Source organism: Diadema setosum, chromosome 3, assembly GCF_964275005.1.
Source record: "Diadema setosum chromosome 3, eeDiaSeto1, whole genome shotgun sequence".
NCBI classification, from domain to species: Eukaryota; Metazoa; Echinodermata; class Echinoidea; order Diadematoida; family Diadematidae; genus Diadema; species Diadema setosum.
Window position 1 is genome coordinate 44,200,081 of NC_092687.1, and position 26,726 is coordinate 44,226,806.

Sequence of the window (26,726 nt, forward strand, 5' to 3'; positions counted from 1 at the left end):
GAAATACCTCCCCGTAATCATTTCCTCTTGATCAATATTACTCAAAATTTAACCTGAGCCTGTAATTCAAGAGATGGAATCTTCTTTTGCACTGCCCCAAGACTCTATGACGAATCTGAAGAAAAAACTAAAACTAAAAGCAAAAACAAAAACAAAACAATAAAAAACAAAACAAGGGGTTTTATGCAAGCATCAAAGTGGCGAAGATGTCTGCACGCGCAAAGTGAAAGGGCGCCCTCACCCTGTCGTCACCAAAAATGTTGAGCAAATACCGCAGGATCTCCCAGATCAGAATATTTGTCTATTTGTTTGTTTGTTTGTTTGTTTGTTTGTTTGTTTGTTTCGGTGGGGCACAGAAAAAGGAAAAATAACAGTACACTAAGAAGCCCGATGCAGATGTTTCAATTGTCATTTACTATAGTTTACTATAGTTATATTTCATTGATACTTTCATCAGTCACCTATGGATATCCTGTTACATTATGATGGCTGAATAATTAGATAAACTTTACTGTCTACACGACAGCCAGTCATGCTTCGTTATTTCGACTTGTTCTTTTTATGTCTGCATCCTTTTGTACTCTTTCTATCCTTTGCTTAAAATCAACATCTCGTCGATACTACACTGCAAAAAATGTGGCATACTGTTATTACGTGCATTGTCTTGTCTGAAGATTTGGTTCTGTAAGGCTTAATGGAAAACACAAAATAATAGGTAGGAATTACCTATTACATGACGTTGTATCGTAATTCTTTTTCATGTTTTTATTGTTCGTTGCACCAATTACTACTAATTGTTCTTGCCACCTATTTTTTATTTATTTATTTTTTTTGTCGGTATTCTGCAACTTTATCTAATACTTGGAAATCCTGTGTAGATATCTGAGGCAGTGATGCATTCAATGGAAATGGCGTGGTAGTATTTACCTGTCAAAGATATAGCATATACTGTACTCTGGGGTTTATGTCTTTATCTTTCATAAGACTCGTTTGCAGCAGAAATATGAAAGTAAAAGAGGACATTTCTCACTAAATCATTCTGTTCTATTCTTTTTTTTCTTTTCTTTTTCTTTTTTCTTTGTCTGTTGTACTTTTTTTTCCCTTTTCTCCTACCTCCCAAGTGTAAGATGGATTTGTGAAGCGCTGTGATACATTTGCATTTTTGTAAGAGCGCTATATAAATACCAATATTGTATTGTATTGTATTGTATTGTATTGTATTGTATTGTATTGTATCCCTCGTTTAATACTTCGACTATATAACACATAGGCGTACCTATGATCCTAACAGATTAGTAGGTCTACTTCGTGAGAACACCTGACAGTTTAAGTTCCCCCAAATGTTTCATTTTTGGTCGGATTTTTTTTTTTTTTTGTGGAACTTTTGTTGCTTTTTTTCCTTCTTCTTCTGGTTTATCTTTTTTCTAGTTTATATCAAATGATATGGAATTGCCCCTTATGCCTAATATGCCTGCAGCCCTTATTACTTATCGACAAAGGTGGAAAAGAATAATATATCATTTAACAAACAAGGGATACAACGTATCAAATCATCAACAAAATATGGGATTTATAGAAAATTGTTATAGATTATGGGGCAAAATGGACGGTAGTCAGAGTATTACAAGAAATAAAAGTCAAATTAATATTCTCAAAGGAAAGTCTTGAGTGGTAATAAGCTGTCTTAACTACGGCATATATCACTTTTGTTTTTTGTTTTTCACTATGCACAATATACAAATTTCATTTAAAATGGTCATAATTCAACCAAGAATGCCAAGGCATGTATAGTCTTTGCCTCTTATATCATGTGGGAAAATTCATGTGTGTTGTTATAGTTGTTTTTTTTTTTTTAATGACAAACGTAATTGTCCACTTGCGGTGAAAACAGGATCTAAAGATTATCTAAAGTGTGATCATGGCATATAGGTAGCAAGAATCTTGTGTCTCTTTTTATACATTTTATTGATGATATTGACTTTAAGAAAAGCCACTATGAAAACATGTCCTCACAATAAACTAACTTCGAAAAATGTTAATGACTTCACAAAATAGAACAGTTTTTCATGATATTTTTGTTTACGTATCTAGGTCCTACTACTATCACGCTTCTAATACATTTTCATGATTTCATTTCATTTGCATGTAAAGAATTAGAATCTGTCTAGGGCCTACTGAAACATTATATAAAGCAATTTAAAGAATTCACAATGAGAATCAATGATCCACATTACACACACTGCATTATGTATTTCAATTTCGGCTCATTTAAGGTATAGCATCTTTATTAAGAATGAGAAATGTCTCCCTTTTCTATCATATTTTTACAAACAAGTATCAGGTGGATTTCACAGAAAAAAAAAATCAGGTGTTATTTCATTTGTTATGTTCACAGACATAACCGTCCGACTCCTTCCTTCGCTCAATCTGTCCCGACTGGCACGAGATACAGTCGTATAACTATCATACTCCTGTTGTTACATCTATGCCATCATACGCATGAAGTACTATAGTGGTGACGTCAAAGCGAAGACATCATCACTCTGATTAATTTCGAATATTGGTATAGAAACAGTCTGTGCTCCAAACTTACATTTCAATGGCCTCCTGAATTGTTTTACCGTTCGTTTGTATTTTGTGTGTTCTTCTTGCTGCTTTTTAAATGGTTTTACCCTCTGTATAAGGTTACAATCTGAATATAATGATGATAGAGTCAACTCTCTATTGCAACCTTTGAAGTTTTAATATGTTTAGGATGACTCCAGTTAAATGTTTCAGAATCCTCGGGCAATGAGGATTCCAGACTTGAATCATCCAGATTCGGATTCAGCATTCTCGAAACAGGAGAACAGTTTTGTTTTTCTTTGCTATTTTTCTCCATTTTATTTCTAAGGAAATGTATAGGGTAAGCATCTTGAAGATCATCTTGAATATTTCAAAACCTTCAAGGATGCAAGAAATTCATAATCCAGATTCGGATTCATCGCAAACGAAATGGGATGAAATCATTTGACAGACGGTAAAATAAGGTTCGGCGTCTGGCATTAAGACTATATAATGATTATACTCTCTTCCTTGTTCGTGTTGTTTATGTTACTTTACTCCGATGATTATATCCGATGCACTTTTACTCTATACCTACAACCACTGTATGTTACCAGTGCTTTATTGCGTTTCATTTGTCATAATACTCTGCATTTAAATACAGGTTGATTTGAACGGCTCCCCTCCGACGTCACGATGTTGGTGAAGAATGAATGGTTGAGGGCGTTTGCCATCGGAGCTCTTGTTGGTGGGTACGTGGTTCTTAACATCGGACGATTCCTGTTTCATTGCTCCTCCACCGAATTCAAAGGACAATAATGAGTACGCACCTTATAGCACAGCATCGAGAGGGGTGGCCGCTGTCATAGTAGGTGCAAATAAAAACGAAGAAAATAAAACCTCAAAATCTGCAAATGATTTCAGAAATTTATCCAGAACTCTTCCCATTGACGTGAGATGTCCCACAGACTGGAAAACAAATTCATCGGCAGCGGAGAAACTGGAATGTCGAAAACGATTACCAGATGTGATCGGAATCGGTGTATCGAAATGCGGGACGGGGGGCGCTCTCCTTCTTTCTCGACATGCATCCGTATCTTGTGCACTCGCATAAACCGAAGGAAGTCTACTTTTGGAACGACAACTTTAATCGTGGCATGGATTGGTATCGCGATATTATGCCAGTTTCGTCGAAGTATCAGCTTACAATGGAAAAGACACCAACTTACATCCGTGACAAAAGGGTTCCACTGCTTATTAAGTCCATGCTGCCCTCTACGACTAAATTCATCGTAGTAGTTCGTGATCCCGTGTTACGGTTGGTATCGAGCTATGTTCACAATATTGTCACTGGAGGCAAGCCTCTAAAAAGGGCGCTAAACCCCGCTGGCTTCAAAAAGACCTTCCTCTCTAATAAAGGTGATGTTAAAGAGACTAATACGGCTCTCCGCCACGGGCTTTACGACGAGCTATTTCGACGAGGTATTTCGACGAGTCGAAAATATACTTTAATAAAACCAAAGGCTTCTATTGCAAGCATCACGATGGTGAAGATGTCTGCATGCGTGAAGGTAAAGGGCGCCCTCATCCCTTCGTAGCTGAAGATGTTGAGCGAAAATTGAAGGACTTCTATCACCCACACAATCTCGTCTTTGAACGAATGGTTGGGAAAAATTTTACTTGGGCATAGAAAACAAAATGAAGCAAACACTAAACGTCTTTATGGTAGTCAAAATTAAGACCCTTCTTGATCTATAGTGAAAAATCCATGGGTACTTTGCACTCCCGTTACAACAACACGGTTACAGTGAATTGTGCTAATATAAAGAAGTAAGAGTTCAGGCCCCCAAAATCATCGCCATTTAGTATACGGCACAAATTTTTCGTCAATATGCTATCTTTTCAAAGTGCCATTGACAAAGAAAAACAAAAGAAATATGCTCCGTTATGACAAAATGTGGGTCGCTTAAAAAAAAAAAAAAGTAGCGGAAGAAACGAAGAGTTTGTTTGCAAAAACCGATTATAAGTCCGTTTTTGAAGATTTTGAAGTACGGTCTCTGTCATAAAGTACAAAATAATACCTTTTAAATGATATATTGGTCACTACATAATAAAGGTACATTTTTTAAGTTATGGTCAAAAGAAGCAAAAATTTTATGAACATTAACAGAGCGTCTGCATGGGCAGACGCTTCAAATCACGCTGCGTGGATTGCGTAATAGTTATACTGTAATTGTTATGTTATAACGAATAACGAAAGAGAAATGCTGGTCCCGAGGATTTCGCTATAACGGGAGTGTACTGTGCCTTCATTATAGAGTGATTCACCGAAGTAACCACTGTTACATTGGACTTTGTGGTGACTGACGAACTGAGGCAGAGTCGACAGCCAATCACACTCCGGTATTTCAAATCGATGTTGCTGTTTTTATGTCTGCATTGTGTGTTGTATTTTTTATCCGTTCCTTGATATCAACAGCTCGTCGATATTATATAGCGTTTGATAAAACATCAATCTTGAGCTTAACACATTGTAATCATTGACAGCGACAATCTATAATAATATACGTATTGCGTAAAAGCCGCCTACTCAATCATAGTCAATTATGGCTAATAAAAAAAAAAAAAAAAAACTCTTACTGAAAAGATGGTATCAGACTATAGTACTCGCTTGCAGTGTCTGCATTTGATTTCAACATAGGTCAGTAAACAAATAATGCATGTTTATGAGTGCAATGGACAGAATATTTGATGAGGTGAAAGATGAAATGATCCATTCAACGAGGCGCAGCCTCGTTGAATGGATCAAAAATTTCATCTTTCACCGAGTGAAATATTCTGTCCATTGCACGAATGAAAAACATTTATTATTTGTTTTATATAACGCCTAGAAGAGATCCTTGTCCTTTCATGTTTTATCAATAATTTAGAAACAAGAGAGAATCTGAGATGGCGAGAATGCTCAGTGGGCGCTTTATACGCTATGTAGCGCGCTGTCGCATGTACATACACTGCAAAACGCATGCAAGCGTACGCGTAGTATGCCGGGCTCTCAGCAGGGAGGTGGAAGAGATTTCCACCTCCCTGCTCTCAGTGAGCGTGCAATGGAGCAAATCGTATGGATCCAAAATTGCACGGTAAATGGAACCACAAGTGCACGGATGATGACGTCATATTGAAATGGGCCGAATAATCAATGTCAAACAACCAATCAAATTACAAGGATCTCTACAGGCGTTAATGTGAAATAAGTTGGATTAAAAGGATCGTATAGTTTCGGTTGAGATCTAACTTCAGGTTTCCAACATTGTGTGTGTTTGTGTGTGTGCGTGTGTGTGTGTGTGTGTGTGTGTGTGTGTGTGTGTATGTGTGTGTGTGTGGTAATGAAAAACCTCTTATGAAGTATGAAAGAGCACATAATTCCAGAGGGCTTCAACGTTTATTTGATGAAAATTGATTTTGAAATGGCCTTTGTTTTAGTTCTTTTTGATGTCTCAACCATTTAAGAACCAATTTTTATCTAGTAAGCTTTGAGTTCGTCTTAGAATGGTATGCTCTACCTATTAAGTGGATTTCTTGTTATCTCGCAAAAAGTTAAAAGCCCCATCCTCATCTCCACCAATACTATGCCATTCCTTCAAATAACTTAAATTTGATGGATAATGTGGGTCCACCAAGAATATTATAAATTGATCTATAGTGGCATGACATGTATTTAACACGTCATCGCAAAACTCGCGGATATTCTGTCGTTAGTATTATCGCATTTTCAGACTTGAAGCTTTTTAATGTACAAGTATTTAACTCATTCTATATTCAATGCATGTTATATGATTACATCCCCCACCCCCCCCCCCTCAAAAAAAAAATGAAATAAAAACAAAAAGTACCACAAAATTCATGTTGCTTAACTGGGCCCTACATTAAATCTGCGTCGGAAAATCGGCTAGGACGTTACGGCGCATAGTTTATAAATTCGTAAATTTAGAATATTAATACACCATCTGCTTTTGATTTTAAACACACTGGCTGAAGCAGATATTCTTGTCTTGGAATATAAGTCAAGTATTTAACGGGAACGTAATGATAATGGTTAATGGTTAACGCATAATGTACAATGATTATGTAAACAAAGACAGAATAAATTGGTTTCTTGAATGGTAAGGTTTAACTTTTGATTTCAGACAAGAGGTAATAAGAGAAAAGAATTCAAAGAGTCCTCGATAGAGCAATGTGGAGAATTATGTAAACAAAGACAGAATAAATTGGTTTCTTGAATGGTAAGGTTTAACTTTTGCTTTCAGACAAGAGGGCCATCCATTTCACGTAGATCTTTGTGAACACAAACTACTCTATGGGAGACTATCCGCGCAATATCTATCCCATGTTTTATTATAGTAGTATACGCATGTGTATAAATGATATACCAACTTCATAATCCGTTTGTGATTACGTCTTGGATACGTGAATGAATCCGTCTTCACACTCTCATAATAATGTATGCATCAATGATACCTACATATCTACACGGTGTACGCACACTGATGATAGATGATACATACATACAACGTTGTACAGTACGTACACTCTAACATGAATTTGATAAAAGCATACATCCATACATAATTTATAGGGGCCTATACGCGCATTGGTTCGTCATGTACGTACAGACTTACATGAATTTCATTGGTAAGGATATACAGTGTACAATACATACAAACATACATCCATACATAGCTACGCACACTTATAAATGGTACATACACACATAAAGTCTTACATGAATTTCATGAGAAAGGAGTTGCAATCATACATCCATTCATCCATGTATACACCTAGCTTGATCTCTTTATTCCCCTCTCAAACCATTCATTCATTCTCTGTCGTCAAATTAAACAAAGTTCTGAACATCATCAATACACTCACATCCTAAGACCTGCAACAGTTTGCCTTACACATGAATAGTATTAGCATCCGTCTCTTACTTCACAATTATACACGAAATTACACGGTTTTCACCTACACATGTGCACACAATCATACATACGTACATATTTATACACGCATACATACATACATACATGTACAAACACAAGCGTCTCGATGTCACGTCCGTCACGCATACATACATACAAACACAAGCGTCTCGATGTCACGTCCGTCACTCGCCTATCTTCGTTTTTCGTCTTCAAACCATTGCTCTATTCTTTTAGTTTAAAAGTTAAATTACAGGCGCCTTTGTCGATATCCTTCCCTATACACTTGAATAAACTGTTTATAAATCGTATAAAATTCGTCACCGTGATTTCTATTCTGCCCTTCTCTTCTCTCTGTCGGACAAATTGAGAATTTAAACAACTTTAATACACACTTTAAATAGAGAAACGAGACAAGTTTGATAGAAATGTGATTGTTCAATGTTCAAAAGAAGTCTTTACTGCGTAAAATGCGTTTACAATGACAATCCTATATACTACCGCATTAAGGCTTAATTGTAATCATGCAATCCTTTCATCACCCAAGTCCAAACTGATCATGCTTTGATCCAATGCATTGGATAAAGAAGCAAAGTAATGCCGGGTTTTGAAACCAGTAAACCATACTTGTGAGGGTTTCAAGTAATTGTCCTCGTGTCGGGGACTAAACGTCTCTTCCTTCAACTGTCTTTCAGCATTGAGAACAAGGTCTGACAAACAAACAAAAATAGGAAGATGCAAAATCCTCACTCAGAGACATAGCATTTTTTTTTCTTACCTATATCAGTCCGTGCAGTTGACATCACTTACGTACAGATTATGAGAAATATTTTGGTTTTCTGTTCATCATCAATTCTGTTCATCATCATCAACCTTACTGCTCTTAAATCTCGCATGTTGATGTGAAAGTGTGATTTTTTTTTCTCCGTGCGGGAACCCAAACTTGAGTTACGATTAATTTGAAAAAAATAAATAAAAGAGACCAGTAAATTTATTTTGATTACAGATCACGCCCATTTTAAACAAAGTATACCATTTTGTAATTGTAGGACACAATAGTCAAATTCGCTGCATAAGTTCCACCTCTTTGTACATTATGGCTATACGTATTCCGTCCGTTTTAGTGTTTAAATAGTGTAGGATCTCGACTGAAATATGGATCTAAGACTCTATGAACTACACTCCTTTACTGCCACATCCGTCAGTGGGGAATTTTCTTTGTCGAACGAAATGGCAAACATGAATATGAGATCACGAATCCAGTTTATGCTCTCCATCTATTACTAAAAATACAAAAGAAAGGACAGAAACAATTTGAAGGTTAGGACATTAGACAGACACATCTGAATACATATAGGAGAAAATGCCTCTATCATTTAAAGTGTTCAGATATACAGGTAAAGCCTCAAGAGGTTATAAAAATTAGGTTTTTATGTTTGCATGTGATCATTACTACATCAGCAAACCGCACAAAACGCTTTGAAAAATTGCATTGAAATAGAAAGCTCAGTTATTCTTGGTTATTGTTACGAGGGAATCGTTTCCAATGTCGTTGTCTCAAAATAGTGTTGCTACTCTACACTTTGATAGAAACCGGTCACGGAGGATGAGTACAAGATGGAGACGTATTTCTCTCATTCACGCGTCCAGTCAGTATTAGATAAAGCTTTGAAATTATAAAACCTGCCGCCCTTAGCTCTCCTTTGCAATTACTTCCATGCATCTTATGTCTGGCAATATGGGAATTTAAAAGGCTAAATACCAAAGATCCGAAGGAGAAGAAGAGGAAGATGCCAACGATGAATAAGAATGAATTGAATAGGCAAGAAAAGAGCGGGAAGAAGAAGATTGAGGCAAAGAGGTAAAAGAGTAAAAAGATTTTGGAGCACTTCAAGGGGGTGTAGGAGGCAGGATAGAAAAAGAGAAAGAAAAAGTACCGGTAAGGGAAAAAAAAAATGAGAGGAAGAAAATGTAGTAGAAAAGGAAGTCTATAGTACCTCTTCAGAGGATGACAATTTTTCTTCTTTTCATCACCACGATTACATAGGTCATCACCGACATGAACAACGTTGTGAAGAGCAAGGCGTACGTGGTCGACGACTTCTGAAGAGCTCCGCGATGCAGACAAGCAATGGGACCTGTATGGCCAAACCAAAATAATGACTGTAATGTTTTGACAGAGCACAATTAATGGGATAATCGAAGGTAAACGAACAAGGCCCAGACCATTTTGCACACACGTCTTTTCGTACACTTTATCTACGTCGTACATTGTCATTTCAAGAACATATCATAACAATATTCAAAACAAGAGTGAAAATGACACAAAGTCTCGAAAGTAAATTGAATTACTTTGATTAAATTCTTGAGGTATACATTTGAATATGATAGGAATATTGAAGAAATATATCATCTAGCATGTAGGGATGAAGGTGAGAGTTAAATATTAGACAAAATTGGAGCTATTGTAATGTATATTTAGGATATTTTGGGGATAACTTCCTGTTCATTAACAACTCAACTTAAATTCCCTTGTTTTTGTAAACTCACCTCCGAATATAACACCAAGATTATTTACTATTAATTTCCTGTCGTTAATTACCCTTGTTTGATGTTTACATCAAGGAGTCATTCAATCACCCTTGTAACAACCCTTCTTTGTCCCTGGTTTAATTACCCAAATATTATATACACACACCTTGTGAACCACCAGACTCTTTGTCTGCCACTTATCTTATAATACTTCCTCCTCCACAAAAGAATCCCCCTCTTTTAATTGGTCAAACATCACCCCTTAGGACAACCCCTTTGGTACTCTTTTTAGTTATCCCTTTTTGATTGGTTGTCTTACCAAAATTCTCACCCATTACATACCCATTGAACATTTCCAAGTTTGGTGTTCTTTCCAAGGCCCCAAGGGAGATCATGATTTCGACATCAGAGAGTCAACCTATACTTGATATTGCTCTCTCTCCTGCATCTTGATACTTCTATATTTTACTCTGATGTACATACTCGTCATTTAACTTGTCATTGAACTTCATCATGATATTTCTGAACGATTGTGAATAAACACTTTGCATCGATGAAAAGTACCAAAACTGTACCTGAGCTCCTTCATTTCTGCTTCATAATAACATTCCAAATGTAACACCACCCGTTACATTACACTATCATCCACATTATGTAGTGTTTCACATTACACATTTTTACGCTTGCTCTATCAAAGTCCAGAGACGAATGAAATCATTACATCAAAAGTAGATTAACCTCTCTCCAAGCAATACTCGAGCCTGGTGTAGGTCCAACCAATCCCGTTCGTCCCCGAGCACGTGATATTGATGCACCTGTTGTGTGGGCGTGGTCTGAAGAGAGCCGAGGCGATGCTGGACGAGGAGAGCGTGGTGTTGTCGACTGCGATGGTGTAATAGTGAAGGTGTGGGGCGGGCTGGTCCTCGGGACTAATGTGACACGTGATAACGAGAATGACCTGGTTTCCTTCTCCATTGATCTCCTGGGTCTCGATGGAGAGGATGTCACTCGCTGGAGGCGCGTGACCTAAGAATTACAAACACACACACATATACATAATATGTTTGTTTTGTTATTGATGGTGGTTTTCTTTTTTTTTTCTTTTTTTTTTTACTGTGTCTTTATTTGTCAGGTACTTTGCATTCTCCCCAAATCATGAACATCCTTGTTGAACAAAATCAAGGGGTCAAAGGTGAACAAAGTCCATTGAACGGTTGAAGGAGAATCCTCATTGTATTCCCTTAACGGGTCAGACACTGACGAGTTTGGTTGACGATGCTCATAGAATTATTATGTTTACAAAATTTGCATTGTTTATCCAAAAACATTAATTAACAGTAATTAACACCTTAACACTCCCGGGAAACATTTGAATCTTAAAATTTAAACTTTCCTTGTATAAAAATCAAGTACAACAACCTACTCTACAACCATAGCCCTTGTGTTCACGTGAACAAATTTGCTACTGCCAATTGAAAACAGACTTGTTCGGGGTATGAAGAAAGATATTAATATAAAAATCTTATAGTGATAAGACCCATAAGCCTGCTTGCCTGGATTTCTTTATTCATAGTCATTAGCACTTGCATGAATGGACACAAGTAATGTACAGACTACTAGTATATAATACTAGCGGATCAACGTGCAATTACCAGCAATAAAGCTAGTACTAACGAGTTTGGTATATTGTCAATCCTTACATAAAAAAAAAAAAAAAAAATGGCTTCATGTCAATTGCATTTGGAGAGAAAAACGTGTAATAATGAAGTGAAATTGATTTTTCCTTGTACTAATCACAAAAGCTTTGGGATTTAAAAATTACGATATCATGGAACGTTTTATTGTCTTACGGTTGCGTCTTGGACAGTAAATCTTTGTAGCGTTCGTCCTTCCGATGTCGTTGATACCGGTGCAGGAGATTTCAACGCATTCACTCGGAATGGACTCAAGGATCAAGGAAGGGGAGCTTGAAGCTGACTCGATGACGTCATTCACTGCAATCTCGTATATTCCCACTGGTGGAAATGGTTGGTCACGTGGGTCGACGTCACATGTGATCCTGAGGCCATTAATTTCTTGTCCGTCCTCGTTGTCAACGATCTTGATCAAGATGATATTGTCTGCTGGACGGTCTGTCGAGACGACGAGAGTTAGAGGTAGACGGATGATAAAATTCATCCTCATATTTCATTCAACGATGTTGATAGAATTCAGTACATTGAATAATCAAAAAGTATGATCCAATGTTATCTGCTTTTTAAAGTTAATCCAGAAATTATCCATTAAATTGTCATCGGCAAGAATTGATATAGCTTTTAAAGCATGTACGTAAAATCTGCTCATCATAGGGTGCGTTTATCAACTCCTTTTCTCGGCAGAAACAGGTTTTCCAAACAGCTTTCAAGGAATTTTTACGGGCTGATAAACGCAAAGCTGTTTTGAAAGCCCTTTCGGAAATCCTTTTCGAAAGGGTGCGTTTATCAACTCTCTTTTTCTCGGCAGAAACAGGATTTCCAAACAGCTTTCAAGGAATTTTTACGAGCTGATAAACGCAAAGCTGTTTTGAAAGCCCTTTCGGAAATCCTTTTCGAAAGGGTGCGTTTATCAACTCTCCTTTTCTCGGCAGAAACAGGTTTTCCAAACAGCTTTCAAGGAATTTTTACGAGTTGATAAACGCAAAGCTGTTTTGAAAGCCCTTTCGGAAAGCCTTTTCAAAAGCCGCAAATTTGTGGCTTTCCAAACAGGTTTCCTAAACAGGTTTTCAGAAACCTGTTTGTAAAAGCCTTTTGAAGTTGATAAACGCAAAGGTGTTTTGAAACGGCTTTGTAGTATTGTACTGCAGTTACGAACGATGCGCGCCTTATGTGACCTCTTCTCCTCGGGTCGAATTGGGCAATGCAGCTGTGCAGTGACATTCCAGTTATCGTGTTCGCGAAGAGAGTTGATAAACGCAACTATTTTGGAAGCCGTTTCTAAAGGGCTTTGGAAAGGGCTTTGGAAAGGGCTTTGGAAAGGGCTTTGGAAAGGGCTTTGGAAAGGGCTTTGGAAAGAGCTTTTGAAAGCCGTTTAAACAGGAGAAAGTTGATAAACGCAGACAAAGTCTCATGCCGCCACTAAGAAATGTTTGAAGTATGTGCTAAACTGGAGCTGCCTCACAGATAGGAAGACAATTGATTCATGTGGCATTGAATCATGACTCGTCACTCTCAAAGGAAGATATATATGTCTTTATGATGGTACATGTAATTGCTTTTCGCCGTCCCTTCTTAGAAAGCAAGCGTCACATTAATAGTACAGGGCTTTGGAAAGGGCTTTGGAAAGGGCTTTGGAAAGGGCTATGGAAAGGGCTTTTGAAAGCCGTCTAAACAGGGGAAAGTTCATAAACGCAGCCATAGACACGTACAATCATTTCCCAAAAATCGACAAAGCTTCCATGCATGTTGCCTAACGAACAGATAATATAATTTTGGCGCCTCGTGTGTCCTGCACTAAATTGCAGCAAGTTCGTTCTGAACACCAACAATCTTTAATTTTACATCATAAAAATAACCATAGGTATTTTTTTTTTTTTTGGGGGGGGGGAGAGGGCTTGCTACTTAACATTTCTGGGATCAAGGACATTCTTAATAATTGCATCATATGCATATTATTATCTTCTCAGGAAAGTTATGTAATGTCATAATCATCGCATGCCTGGCAAACCTGCATAGCTTTCAACAATACTCCGAGAGAACCGAACAAACATGATATCATTTGGACTTCCGCGCAGATCCTAGTAGATCAGATATTGAATTAATTAAATTACTTACGCTGAACTTCCAAGGTTCGGGACCGTTCACTGCCGATGAGATGACACTGAAGTATGCCCCCATTGTCAGCTGCGGTTGGAGCGAACGTCAGTTCGCTACGAACATTATAATATGTAAAACGATTGATACGGTAGGCGAGACCAGAACTAGCAGACTCGTTGACAGCATTATCGCTTCCTTTAATACATGAGGAACAGAGTGGGAAAGAAACCAACAAACCGAAAAGAATTTTAATAACATTGGAAGATTTACTTTGTATTTGTACATAGATAATCGTCAGAAGGTTTGTCAATTAATGCCTATTATCGAGCTTTCGATTAAGGACGAAAGAGAAAGAGGAAGGGAAGCATGGCGTGAAATCATTTTCCGCATTTGCAAAACCAAACATTTCTCAATCCTGTTGATTTTTTAAGACGGTTTTCGGTGGAAATAGCTTTCGGTCGGAATAATAGAACAGCGCAGCTACCCGCCACACGTTTAGGTTTACAGCAAGTGCGCGTGTATGACAGCTACGCATTCAATATGTGACTCTGCACCTCAAAACAAACAAAAAGTCGCCAGACGTGAATTTTTAGTTAAGGCCATATTCTGAAAGAGCAGACTTTAAGCTTTAAAATGATGTATAACTCAAATCAAATGGACTCTCCTAACCTATCTTAATATTGGAAAGAAAGCACAAACTCAGGAAAAGTGTGAACTGAGAAGAGAGGCTCTGAAGTGCAGTGTCTATCTAAGCGCTTAATCTTTACCAAACCGTGCTGGCTGTGCGATGAATGGGACAAAAAACAGGAAGTAAACCACCAGAGTAACAACAATGAAGGGATTATTAGATTAAACTGAAATTGAGCATGCCTCATTAATACATTCTGTCCATAATTAATGTCAACTTTCAAAGCAGTAGCACTATCCTTTCAAAAGTTATCAGAGTTGAAAGTGAAGAGTGTGGACAAGGTTTTTCAGAAATGAAAAAGGGATTCTAAAGACACACATAATCACACAATTCTACCAAAAATGTTCGAGATAAACTGCTAAAAAAACACACTTTCCTGCCCATTTTATGATACCAAATTTTAGCATAATGTAAAAGAAGACCCGATCTTTCAGAAAATATGAAAAAGTCAAGTTCGGCTAAGTTGACCCATTTCACTTATTTTCAGTCATCACGCTAAATCAGTGTGTGCGACTTTATGTTCGTTTTGAGGTGCACGGTCACATATGTTCGTATTAATTCTCGCCGGATAGTTTAGTTGGTTGTTTTATTGTTCTTTTAGTGATGAACAAATTTTACAATGACACATGCTTCAAGCAAAACAGGTCGAATTTCTGAGGTTCATGCGGTTGAGAAAGCATCACCACGTACGTCATGAAAGAACAAGTTGTCTTAACACACTCGTATGAGCCAGGGTAGCTTGGTTTCAAAATGTTATGTACTGGTAGTCGTATTCTGAAAACATTCTTGGTAAGATTTTCTCCCTATTCTAAAATCAGGAATTTTTCCAAAAAAAAAAGTACACCGTATTCTGAAAATCTGTCTTACTTTATTCCTAACCTTTTTCATAACTTTTATTTCCTATCAAATTTGCCTACAGATAGGAAGAAATGGGAAAATATTCTAATGAGTATGCTATCTAGGAAGAAGATAATTTCTGACCTTTGGAGGAAATTGTTATATTCTAGAATGCACTTAATTGGAAATGATTTAAGAAAAGCTATTAGGAGAGCCTTTACCCTGTCCTAAATTCCGTTAATATACTAATTAAAGGAACAGCGAATAAATAAAGGCAAAACATCATGCCAGACCTTTGATTTCGCCGAATAACAAGTTAACGTTTTATTCAGTTTTGCTCTCTGGTTATTTCAAATATAAAAACTATTAACTACGTTCATATGAATAAACTGTACAGGTGAATCATCGTTTAAAAGTGTTCCTGTTTATTATTCAATTCATTTTGGTTATTCATTCATCTTTTGTTCAAATGTTCTTGTCATATGATTGTTTGCCACGAAAGTTTTTTCTTTTTCTTTTTCTACTGACAAAACAAATACATGTAGTTACGTATTCGGTTGTGTAGACCGGCAGGTCCTATTCCGTGAATTTGTGTTTAAATGGTGTTAATGTGTTGGCCAACATGTTTTATGGAGTTTGGTTTTTTTTAATAACATTAAGTGTTATTCTCAGGCTGCTCAAAATGCATGAACTGAGCTTTGATAAATGCAAGGCAAACAACTCTTTGCCAATGTGTTCTCTAAATCTTAAATGTACAGATCCTTCTTTTTTTTTATATATACATTACTTGATAGCTATACATGAATGTATGCCTAAACTAAGTATTGATGTGTGTACATATTCTCTGAAAGAATTATCCGCGTAGGTTCAATAGCGTTCGCTTGTTACTGTACATACGCACAGCAAACAGGCGTAGATGGTAGCGCTGGCCGCCACGCTGCCCTCGGGCCCCGGCCCGCTGGTCGATCGTGTAGCTAACTGGATGTATCCAGCCGGCGCGCCAGCTGCCGGCCACATACCGTCAATGTACCACACGCGTGTAGCTTATGTATAATACACTGACTAATTTATTTTTGTTAAAAAAAAAAAAACAACAACACTCCACAATTTCTGCGATTTTCTTTTGATATTTCTTTCTTTGTAAGTAGTACATTTTCAAAACTGTATCACGGGTGAAGACAAACATGTGTTTTTAACCAGACGTCATAATTTCGTAAGGATATTATCGCACTGGTTAATTTTGCATAATACCAAACAAAATTTGTAATTTTATTTGCTTTAATATTAGAAAATGCAGTGGGCGGGAATAAGGATGTCCTAATTTTTTCCAGGGAACAATTTCAGAATACCAATTCTGTCTTTCATAGGCACTTCTGAACTGTCTGACTTAGAATTATGGAAAAAAAAGAGAAGATTTTCAGAATAGTATAGGTCCTACTATACCCTAGGACTCGTGCCCGACATCGCGCCGGGCCGGGCGATCATTCTTTTACTTGTAAGTAGGACAAGTTGTAGTTTCGTATCGCCTCGTATTGTGATATTTATACATTTACAAACTCGCCCTCAATATTTCACAACCTAAAACAGATTGTCTGAATCTCGTCAAAGTCTGGCAAAAGTTGAATATTTACTGTTAAGACACTTTTACCCATTTCGAAATAATTCGATGGTTTGAATCGGAACTCTGCGCTGCACTCAAACAGTTGGCCGCGGTATGGTAGTGTACACGTACACGGCAGCGTAGTACAGTCATTTCTAAATGAGTCTAAAAGTGAAAAAAATAACAACAAATATTCAACTTTTACCAGACTTTGTAGACTCAGTTGTAGGGACTTTCGTTTGTAAAATATATAGGGAGAGTTTGTGCATGTTTGAAATTTACGTGGCGATGCAAACCACACTACACAATCACTGTGCCTCCCGCTAGATTGTGCATTGATTTAGACGTACAAGCTTGTACATACAACACTGTATGAATTGGCTTAAGATAAAGAGAGAGAGAGAGAGAGAGAGAGAGAGAGGGAGAGTGATGAAGAAAGAAGCAAAACTCGAGCGAGAGATTTCTTTAATTCAATTTTAAATCATTTTTTTTTCATCTTAGATTTTTATATTATTATTATTTTCATTTCTGTAAATTGGCCCGAGTTACTCAGTACATTATGAAATGCGTGAATTAATGAATCAAACTTACGGTCTCCTTCACACCTCACTCCGGCGTCTAGACTGTGATCACACCCATGACATCCCCATGGATAACGAAAGCAATGAACCAGAGAGTTTTCCGTTCCATCACAGCGAGCCAAGCTAACCCAGATTGGTCCAGATCCCTGCCCAAAGTGCGATGACCTATAAATAGCTGAGGCCGATGAGTAGCCGAGATCTCTGCACACCACGTGCGCCTCTCTCATATCCCACTCAAGGTCACACACAGTGCCCCACTGCCCGTTACACGATATCTCAACTCGGCCTTCATTTTGGGTTGATCCACCAACCAGCCTCACTGTAATAAACATGAGATAAAATGATGAATAGATAGATAAATGGTAATGTCAAAATCACATGATTGGCAACCAAAAGGTTGAATTATACTATGAGTTAAATAAGTCATTGCATGACATGGTTGATACACACAACTATTTGTAAATAACTACAAAAATGAACACAACACTCGAAACCGAACAAAACCATTCACACACACAGAACTTAGACCCTATATAATTTTACAGCAATCCAATGCAGGCTTATCATATTCATTCATATTCACACACAATAATCTGAGGTTTGGTGTTGTGAGTGTGTCGTGTGTCTTCAGGTCGATGTTTAGCAGTGACATCTCATAGATCACAAACGACGCCTCTGACACGAACAAACAGAGAGGTCTTCTTGAAAGTACGGCAACACGTCAAAACTCCATGATGTTAACATTAACATTCTGACACCGTCCTGAAATGAGAATGAATAACGTTAGACATTTAAATTGAAATAACAAAGTGAAATAGTAATCTCTTAATTGTTCTCTTCTCTATAAAACTAACTTGTTACAGACCTAATGTCGTATGAATGATTGTGAGAACTTACCGGTAGGCGGTAGATCTACATTACAATTAAAAGTTTCCTTTACGCCCACGATAAACCCAATAACAATAAATCCTACAAAGGTAATGTTACTGTCTAAAATAATAGTCAAACCACATCCCTTGCAGTAAAGCATAATTTTCGTTTTTGTTTCATTTCGCTTTGATCAAGACACAATGAAATCAACTGAACGTAGTGTTTTGTAACTTGCACATGCTGAGCCTGTAAACAACATAGGGCCTAACGTGTTAGGCCTACTAGAGAACTATTTACGCTATAGATTCTAGTGTACTGGCAACCCCTTACCAAGCAATAATCAACCTTTTAATACACTATCAACAGGGGCTTACTTTACAATCCCCTTATTAGATTTACACGTTTATTTTCTCACGCCTACACCCTCATGATCACGACAGCATTTCAATGAACCTTATACCTTCAATCCCAATAGTTTACACGTTCACTAAACCTCATTATTTTTTCCAAACCTGCCATCAACTTTGGTCTACATTATTCCACCGAATTTCTTTCGCCCAAGCGTCTTTCAGCCGACATACATACACTACGCGCACAAAACTATGCAACATACGGTACACTGCGCGACGTGTCACTGTGGATGAAATACTACACTAGGCCTAGTGGAAATGCAACTACAATCCCACTGTAGGACCCTAGCTGCAGCAGGAGCCGGCAACTGACAGCTAAAATCATATCCTAAAAATAAGCATTGCTTAGCATCATCGCCCTCAAACATTATACAATGAACATACACTGGTAATAATAATCTTAATTGCCATTATAATACCCCGAAATACAGCTTTAAATATCACTTTACAATAGGCTCGACTCACCATCCTGCTAGGATCTGGGCTTAGCTAGCAGCAGCTTCTCTGGCTAGTCTAGCTTCTCATCATCAATGATCATCGTACACTAGCACTCCAGAGATAGATGGCCAACTCTCGGTCGAAAAGTGAAACGCTGGGAGGAGTGCGCCAACTAGCGTTCAGCGGGGATATACTTCAGTGGGTGAAGTTTTCAGGCCATGTACTATGCAGGTGCCTGTATGAGCATGCACTTTCGCGATATGTTTGTATGAGACCAAAGACAGGCTATTGAAGAAAATAAAGAAAGAATTTTCTGTAGATCTAGAGAATCATGAATAAATATAGGAATTGGTGCAGTGCATTAAAGGACAAGTTCACCTTCATAAACATAAGGATTGAGAGAATGTAGCAATATTAGTAGAACACATCATTGAAAGTTTGAGGAAAATCAGGCAATCCGTTCAAAAGTTATGAATTTTTGAAGTTTTTGTGCAGTACCCGCTGGATGAGAAGACTACTGCTGTGTATGAATAACTTAGATGTCACATGCGTACAACAATATAAGGAAAATATAAAGAGAATTTCACAAAATTCCATCTTTTGAAAAAAGTACACATTACCCTGACTCCTTACCGACACATGTTATTGGTAATATTATTCCACCTGCCTTTAGAAAGAGACAAGTCAAGTGCTCTTTTATTATGCGAAAAAAGTGAAAATATGTTGAAGTTTCTTTTACATTTTCTTTATACTGTTGTACGCATATGACTCACAAGCTGTCGTAGTCTCCTCATCCAGCGGTTCCAACACAAACATTTAAAAAATTCATAACTTTTGCATCGATTGTCCAATTTTCCTCAAACTTTCACTGATGTGTTCTACTAATATTGTTGCATTTTCTCAATCCTTATGTTTATGAAGGTGAACTTGTCCTTTAATCTGCACCAATAGCTACACCAAACCATCAACAGGTTCATCATTATTTCGATTTACAAGTTTCCAAGTTGGGTTGTATGTATATAGGTTCCTATATTATACAACACATGTATGGAATCTTGCCATCTGATTGGATGAATGCGGGTCACATGACATTCAGAGGAATCAGCTATCCAACGCTCACTCTCAATGGCAGTGCAATAGTCGACTATTGAACGGTACAAGCGAGCCGGCAGTGCAATAGACCCTAGGACACACTGAACTTGTGTATCGTACACTAGCTAGCTGGCATTGATGGCATACGCGCACCCGTAGGGTTTGCACCCGTAGGGTTTGCGCTGCGCCAGCACGCAACCGGTTCACCACCACCGTACCATGTACCAGTCCACCGTATACACGCACGGCCATGCCACTACGTTATCATGGCTACGTAAACCTTCTTGTACCTCTTCTCACCCGAGCTTTGTTCTCGTCTCTGATGAGGATCTCCGCGCATTGCTAATCATGAGTGAAGTGCAGCAGCAAATACTAAGAAAGTGGTCAAATACAGTATGCTTTAAATAGTGGTAAGCAAACTCTCTAGCCCTATATATAGGGTTTAGTTAGACCTTTTTTCAAGACCTACAACAGATCGAGCCATCCAGTGGCAGTACGCTACGTATAGCTATAGTAGGCATAACGTTTAATAGGAGTAGGCTTTCGCATAGTTCTCGACCTACTTATTTAGGGTTAAAGCATATCTATCTTGGTCTAGACTCTAGACCATGCCTAAATATTTCGATATCATGTGTTGTATAAAACAAATATTCAATGTTTATCATTCGTGCGACGGTACCGAATATTACATTCGGTGCAAGTTTAACCGTTCTATTCAACTCCGCTTCGCGTCGTTGAATAGAACGGTTAAACTTGCACGCTCATGTAATATTCGGAACCATCGCACTCATAAACATTGAATATTTGTATACTATATTATACAATAATATTTAGTAGCCTATATATAGTAGCACCGACGTAGCCAGGTTAGGGGGAGGGTATTGGAGGAGGATGTCCCCCCCCCCCAACACACACACACACACACACACACACACACACACACACACACACACAGAGTGAGAACTTTTTTACACTTTGATGTTGTAAACGGTGCAATTTGATGCATTTTTGCGTGTTTTATCAATTTAAGACGGTCCCACTGGCTTAAGAAGGTAGCAGTATTTTGATATAGATTAGGCCTATTATTGAACAATTTGCCCCCAAAATGTTATCATAAATAAATTTCTTGTATTTAGATGAATATCACGTTCAACCAAAAAAAAAAAGAAAAAAAAAATTAAAACGAGGGTGTAAGAGAGGGGAATATCTTCTCCAACAGGATGATTTTGCATTTTCAGACCTGAAATTCAGCGATCTGGTGCAAATTATAAACCTTTGATGAAATACTTACAATTTTTCCCGAAAAAAAAATTAATAAATGATGCAAGTAAATAAGGTTTTTTTCAAGGAAGTGTTAAAACCTAAATCACGAAATTTGGCTTTTATTCCGCGTGTGCATCATCACTGTGTATGTTAAGGTCTAGATGGGGGAGGGTGTGGGAAGGGGTGCCCCCTCCCACATCCGACGGAGATTTTGCGTTTTAAGAATTGAAATAAAGTGATCTGGGCACATTTTTTTTTGTGTGTGAAAAATTCGGAAATTGCCAGGAAGGGGACCAAGCAATGAGTAGGTGGCAAGATACGTCTCCCATATTCGAGGGAGCTTTTTAATTTGAACTGAAAATCAACGATCTGGCGCACACTTTTGCTGGAATATCTTGAATTGTCAATGAGAGAAGTGTAGCAAGTAGGCCTATGTGGAAGGAGACAAAAGAGGAGGATGTGGGAGGGGATAAGCCTTATTCCACCTCCTATCAACACGAGGGAGACTAATTGCAGTTAAACGTTCTGGTGCACACATTTTGTCGCATTTGGAAAACTCTCAATGTTCAAAGTGTGACCATGGAGTGGGGGGGGGGGGGGGGGGGGCTTGGGGAGCTTGGTGGGGAGCTGCCCCCGTTTTTTTTTTTTTTTCAGAGGACAAAGGGATTGAATGTTTGCATCCCCGACATTTATTTATTTATTTATTTTTTTTTTTTTTGTCATGAAATATAAGATGGGAGGGTTATCAGCCGACTTTCGGCCGAAAATTGCACGTCAAAAATATCAACACCTTTTTGTTGCTGTTTCGCTTTTCTTTTGTTTTCGTTTTGAAAAACGATTTTGACACCCTCACTTTTTAAAACATAGCCTCGCCCTGCAAAATGCGAAAATGGAATCAATGAAATAGTACATGTAATATGGATATTCATTTCTTTGTATGTAATAATTTTCTGATAACTTCTGCGTTTCTAAGTTTTCTTCATTTAAGTCAATTAAAGTAATCATTACCAGGGGCATCGTTCAGTTTATACAATTGATGGGAGTGGACCAAAACATAAAAAAAAAAAAAAAAATCTGCGCGAGAGAGCGGAGTGACCGAGAGGGCGAAGGGAATGGAAGGGACATGGGAGTCGATCCGTTTTCACGATTGGGGGAGGGGAACTTAGAATTGAAATATCTGTACGAGGGTGTAGGAGAGGGGCCTCCCACGCTTAGAAGATTTTGGATTTTTAGACCTGAAATTCAGCGATCTGGAGTACACTTTTGGTGAAATGTTGGATTTTTTTTCTATAAAAAGTAAGAAAAAGAAATGAAGAGTTTGTTTGCAAAAACCGATAAGTCCATATTTACCAAATGGAGATATTTGCGATTAATGGTCAAGAAAAATAAAGAGAATGATAAGAAAAATTTGCTTCTTTTGACCACAACTTTAAAAATTAACTTTATTATGTAGTGACCGATATGTCATTTAAAAGGTATTTTGTATACTTTATGACAGAGACCGTACTTCAAAATCTTCAAAAATTATAGAATTATAGAATGATGCGCACTTTTTTTTTTTTGGAATTATTCGGAAAATGATTGTCAATCCCCAAAGTGCTCACAGAGTCTAAATGAATGGATAACCTACAGCGATCGGGCGGGGGAATAGTAAATTAAACGAGGATTAGGGAACTTTTTTATTTGATAGAATTGAAGTCATGGATCTGATGCAAACTTAAAGAAACATTTTTGAATCTGTCAATCAAAATGTGCCAGGAAAAGGGCCGAAGTGTAGCGGCGGAGGATGTGAGAGGGGGATACCCCCTCCCACGCAGGAGAGATTTTGCTATTTAGAATTGAAATTTAACGATCTGGTGCACACTTTGACTGAAAATTATCATCTTAATCAGAGGTTGAAAGGGAGCGGCTTAGTCATGCACATGCTTACAGTAGCGGGGCCCTATACACACAATTATTTTTCACCCCCCCCCCCCGCCTTCCAAATCCCCGGTCCAAATCTTTGGGAGGGGGGGGGGGAGGGCGACTGCCTCCATCCCCCCCCCCCTTGCTACGCCGGTTCTTATATAGTAGTCAAATAATTCACTCTACTTGTTAAGTATTCTGTTGAATAAAGAACCTAAGAATGTATAACTCTGAATTAATATTGTGTATTGCCATGATTTTATTGTTGTTGTTTCAATCATGAAAATCCAAATAAGCAGAATTCCAGTTTATATCTAACCCATCTCTCTGTTCTGTAAATGCAGTGTTGAATAGCAGTCACTGTTGTGCTTGTGTACCCTGAATGATCCGGGAAATGATCGAATTACAAGTATAAAATTATAGTCATGATGATAAGCTGTGATATTATTAGCTGCTAAAGGTTTGTTTATTTTGTTCCTTAATATAAATATTTTTCTTTTAAAAGAAAAACGTGTATTGTGTCTAAGAAACTTTTGTAACTAAATTCGAAATTTTAACCTACAAGAGGTACCCGTAAAAATATGTTTTAAACCCTTTTCTGTCAACTCAAACCTTTATTTTTAATTGCTTAAAAACAAAATATGATAAGCCTTATAAGAATTGTAGCATGATTTTCAAGTGAGGTTATATAGCCATGCTTACTACAAAAATCAAACATTTCAGCGAACATGTAAAGTTGACAAAAATTCTTGCCATTTTCTTAAGGAGAAAAAATACCCTCATAGTTTTAGAGAAAATATGATATAACAGTGGATTCTTTGACTAGTTTTCACTCCAGAAATGTATACTTTCATTTACATAAAGAAGTAATGATTTGAAAGTAAGAGCGCTGAAAAGGCCTATAATTTAAAAATTCCTATAGGTGTACAAAATCCTGCATGTCAGACGTCTAGTCTGATCACTGGAAATAGACTATGGATTTCAGTGCTTCCGACCCAGGTTCGATTATCCCCGCTCACCGCTAGAGGGCGGCAGCCACTTGCGTTTCATCAGCGGCCGTGTAAAAGCGGGAGAGTTGACCATCAGATAATCTGCAAAGAGTATTAATAATAAGAATCATTCTTATTATTAATACTCTTTGCATGCTTGCTGCTAACCAGCTACTTAGACTAGCTAGCTAGCTACAGTGTGTATTTGAATAGCGAGCATACTAGCATGCGATACATGCAGAGGGTGATACTAGTAACCCCTTCCCCACATTATCTTACAAACCTTCATACAATCATAATACTACAATGTAGTATCAAGTCCCAAGTCCATCACACTCCATCACATTCGAGGGGAAAAAAAAAAAAAACAAGTCACATGCTAAAATTCTTATTTATTTTTCAAATGTACTGTGAATATCATCCAAATACGCAACTAGTACTGAAATGTTTGTTCGCAAAAACAGATAAGTCCATTTTTGAAGATTTTGAAGTACGGCCTCTGTCATAAAGTACAAAATAATACCCTTTACATGATATATTTGTCACTTCATATAAAGGTACATTTTTGAAGTTATGGTCAAAAGAAGCAAACATTTTCTTATTATTCTCTTTATTTTTCTTGACTTTTAATCGCAAATATCTCCATTTGCAAATATGGACTTCAAACAAACTCTTCAACTGTAATACAAATCAAAAAAAAAGTATACAGAATTAAATTCTGCAAATTTTGCATGATTATTACAAGTTTATCATTACACGTAACAAGTACATGGCTTTCGAAGATGATTGACCACATTATGGCTTGGGTCGTTCTCAAATTCAGGGTTTCATGATGTTGTTGATAACCACAATGGGAAGACTTGATAGTTGAAATATTATGGAAAAAAGACAAATACGCCTATATGCTACCAATTTAAAATACATAATACACGCATTACATTAATGGAACATTTATTTTACATAATACATAAATATTACATACTTTATACAAAGATGATTGTCCTATAGAGCATAGGCCTATAGATACGAGTATGGTAGCATTAACAGGTTCATTTGCAAAAAAAAAAAAAAAAATAAATAAATAAATAAACCAGGTATATCACTTGCGTTAAAAATTTTAACAGTTAGTGAGTGCAAAGTCCCATAAAACGTATATAATGCTTGTGATAGGGTTTATTCCCTGTTGCACAGACAAATGAAGTATACCGAGTTATGGCGTTCTTTTCAAACTGAGGTTGTCGATGGGTCAAACGAGAAGTTCCATTATGCAGCCTATACACAAATTGTTCAATTATGATCATAATGTGACCGTTCATCACAAAACCAAAAAAAAATAAAAAAAAAATAAAAAAAATAAAAAATCGCCACACCCTGATTTTCCGTGTGGACTAAAAAAAGAAATGTGATATGGGTGAACTTATAATCGATCTCCTTCAATATTTTCAGAAAGAGAAATTCTTCTTCGCAATTATTTTAAAGTTTGAGTTTGTAAAACGAATGTGAAACTGTTTTCAGCTGTTTTTACAGAACACAATATATTTTTTTTTAGAATGGTGTAGACCGTTATGACTTAGACATGTCGAGACCCTTTTTCATTTCATGAAAACCCTTTACTCACTCTTCACTTGCAACTCTGATAACTTTTGAAAGGATAGTGCTACTGTATTTAAAGTTGTAGTATATGTATCCATGAATAGAATGTGATTAACCAGTGTGGAAAATTTCAGATTAATCTGATGATTCCTTTATTGTAGTTATCAAAGTTTTAGATCCTCTTTTTTTGTTTAATCTCATTAATTGCACCTCTTGCAAAATAGTGAGATTAAGCACTAATAGAACATAAACTTCAAAGATTCTTTTCTCAGTAAAGACTTTTCCAAAGTGTGTACTTTCTGTCCATTATCTAGACATCTAGGTCGGAAAGGAGCAATTGTATACAGTTATGGCATCATTTTGAAGCTCAGAGTCTGCTCTTTCAGAATCTGCCCTTAACTATAATCCATGTTTGGCGACTTTTTTGCTTGTTTGGATGCATGCATGGGTGACAAAGAATGGGATAATAAAAGATGTAACAGGAACATCACACAAATATGTCTCCTGTATTTCAAAGTATCGCCCAACATGATAACAATACTTCTAATCAATGATCAAAACATTACAATAAAGTCCCCTCAATGCCCCTATTCATTACTTTCAACAATTGGCCTATA

At 37.2% G+C, this 26,726-nt stretch overlaps 1 protein-coding gene and 1 pseudogene across 2 annotated transcripts; one reads left to right on the plus strand and one right to left on the minus strand.

Annotated features, from left to right (window-relative positions):
• Positions 1-3,214: 3,214 nt before the first annotated feature.
• On the plus strand, positions 3,215-5,201 carry LOC140226612 (heparan sulfate glucosamine 3-O-sulfotransferase 6-like; annotated as a pseudogene).
• Positions 5,202-7,954: 2,753 nt separating this feature from the next.
• Positions 7,955-19,366, minus strand: LOC140226601 (uncharacterized). Of its 2 annotated transcripts, XM_072307055.1 has the most exons (8): positions 19,295-19,366; positions 18,137-18,311; positions 17,560-17,868; positions 13,862-14,038; positions 11,903-12,184; positions 10,791-11,078; positions 9,518-9,658; positions 7,955-8,803 (listed from the first exon to the last, which is right to left on the minus strand). In XM_072307055.1, exons 3-7 carry the CDS (start codon positions 17,774-17,776, stop codon positions 9,522-9,524), a joined length of 1,101 nt encoding a protein of 366 aa, XP_072163156.1. In that variant the 5' UTR covers positions 17,777-17,868; positions 18,137-18,311; positions 19,295-19,366; the 3' UTR covers positions 7,955-8,803; positions 9,518-9,521. The 2 variants fall into 2 exon arrangements, with proteins under 2 accessions (XP_072163156.1, XP_072163157.1); XM_072307056.1 differs by lacking the exon at positions 19,295-19,366 and having other exon boundaries at positions 18,137-18,876.
• Between the last annotated feature and the right edge of the window lie 7,360 nt (positions 19,367-26,726).

Coding starts and splice junctions, on each gene's coding strand:
- LOC140226601 (XM_072307055.1), bottom strand. CDS start 17,776: ATGAGAGAGGCGCACGTGGTGTGCAGAGATCTCGGCTACTCATCGGCC. Junction 11,079..11,902: donor TTACTGTCCAAGACGCAACC/GTAAGACAATAA, acceptor TGTAATTCTTAG/GTCACGCGCCTCCAGCGAGT. Junction 9,659..10,790: donor CGAGTATTGCTTGGAGAGAG/GTTAATCTACTT, acceptor TTGGCCATACAG/GTCCCATTGCTTGTCTGCAT.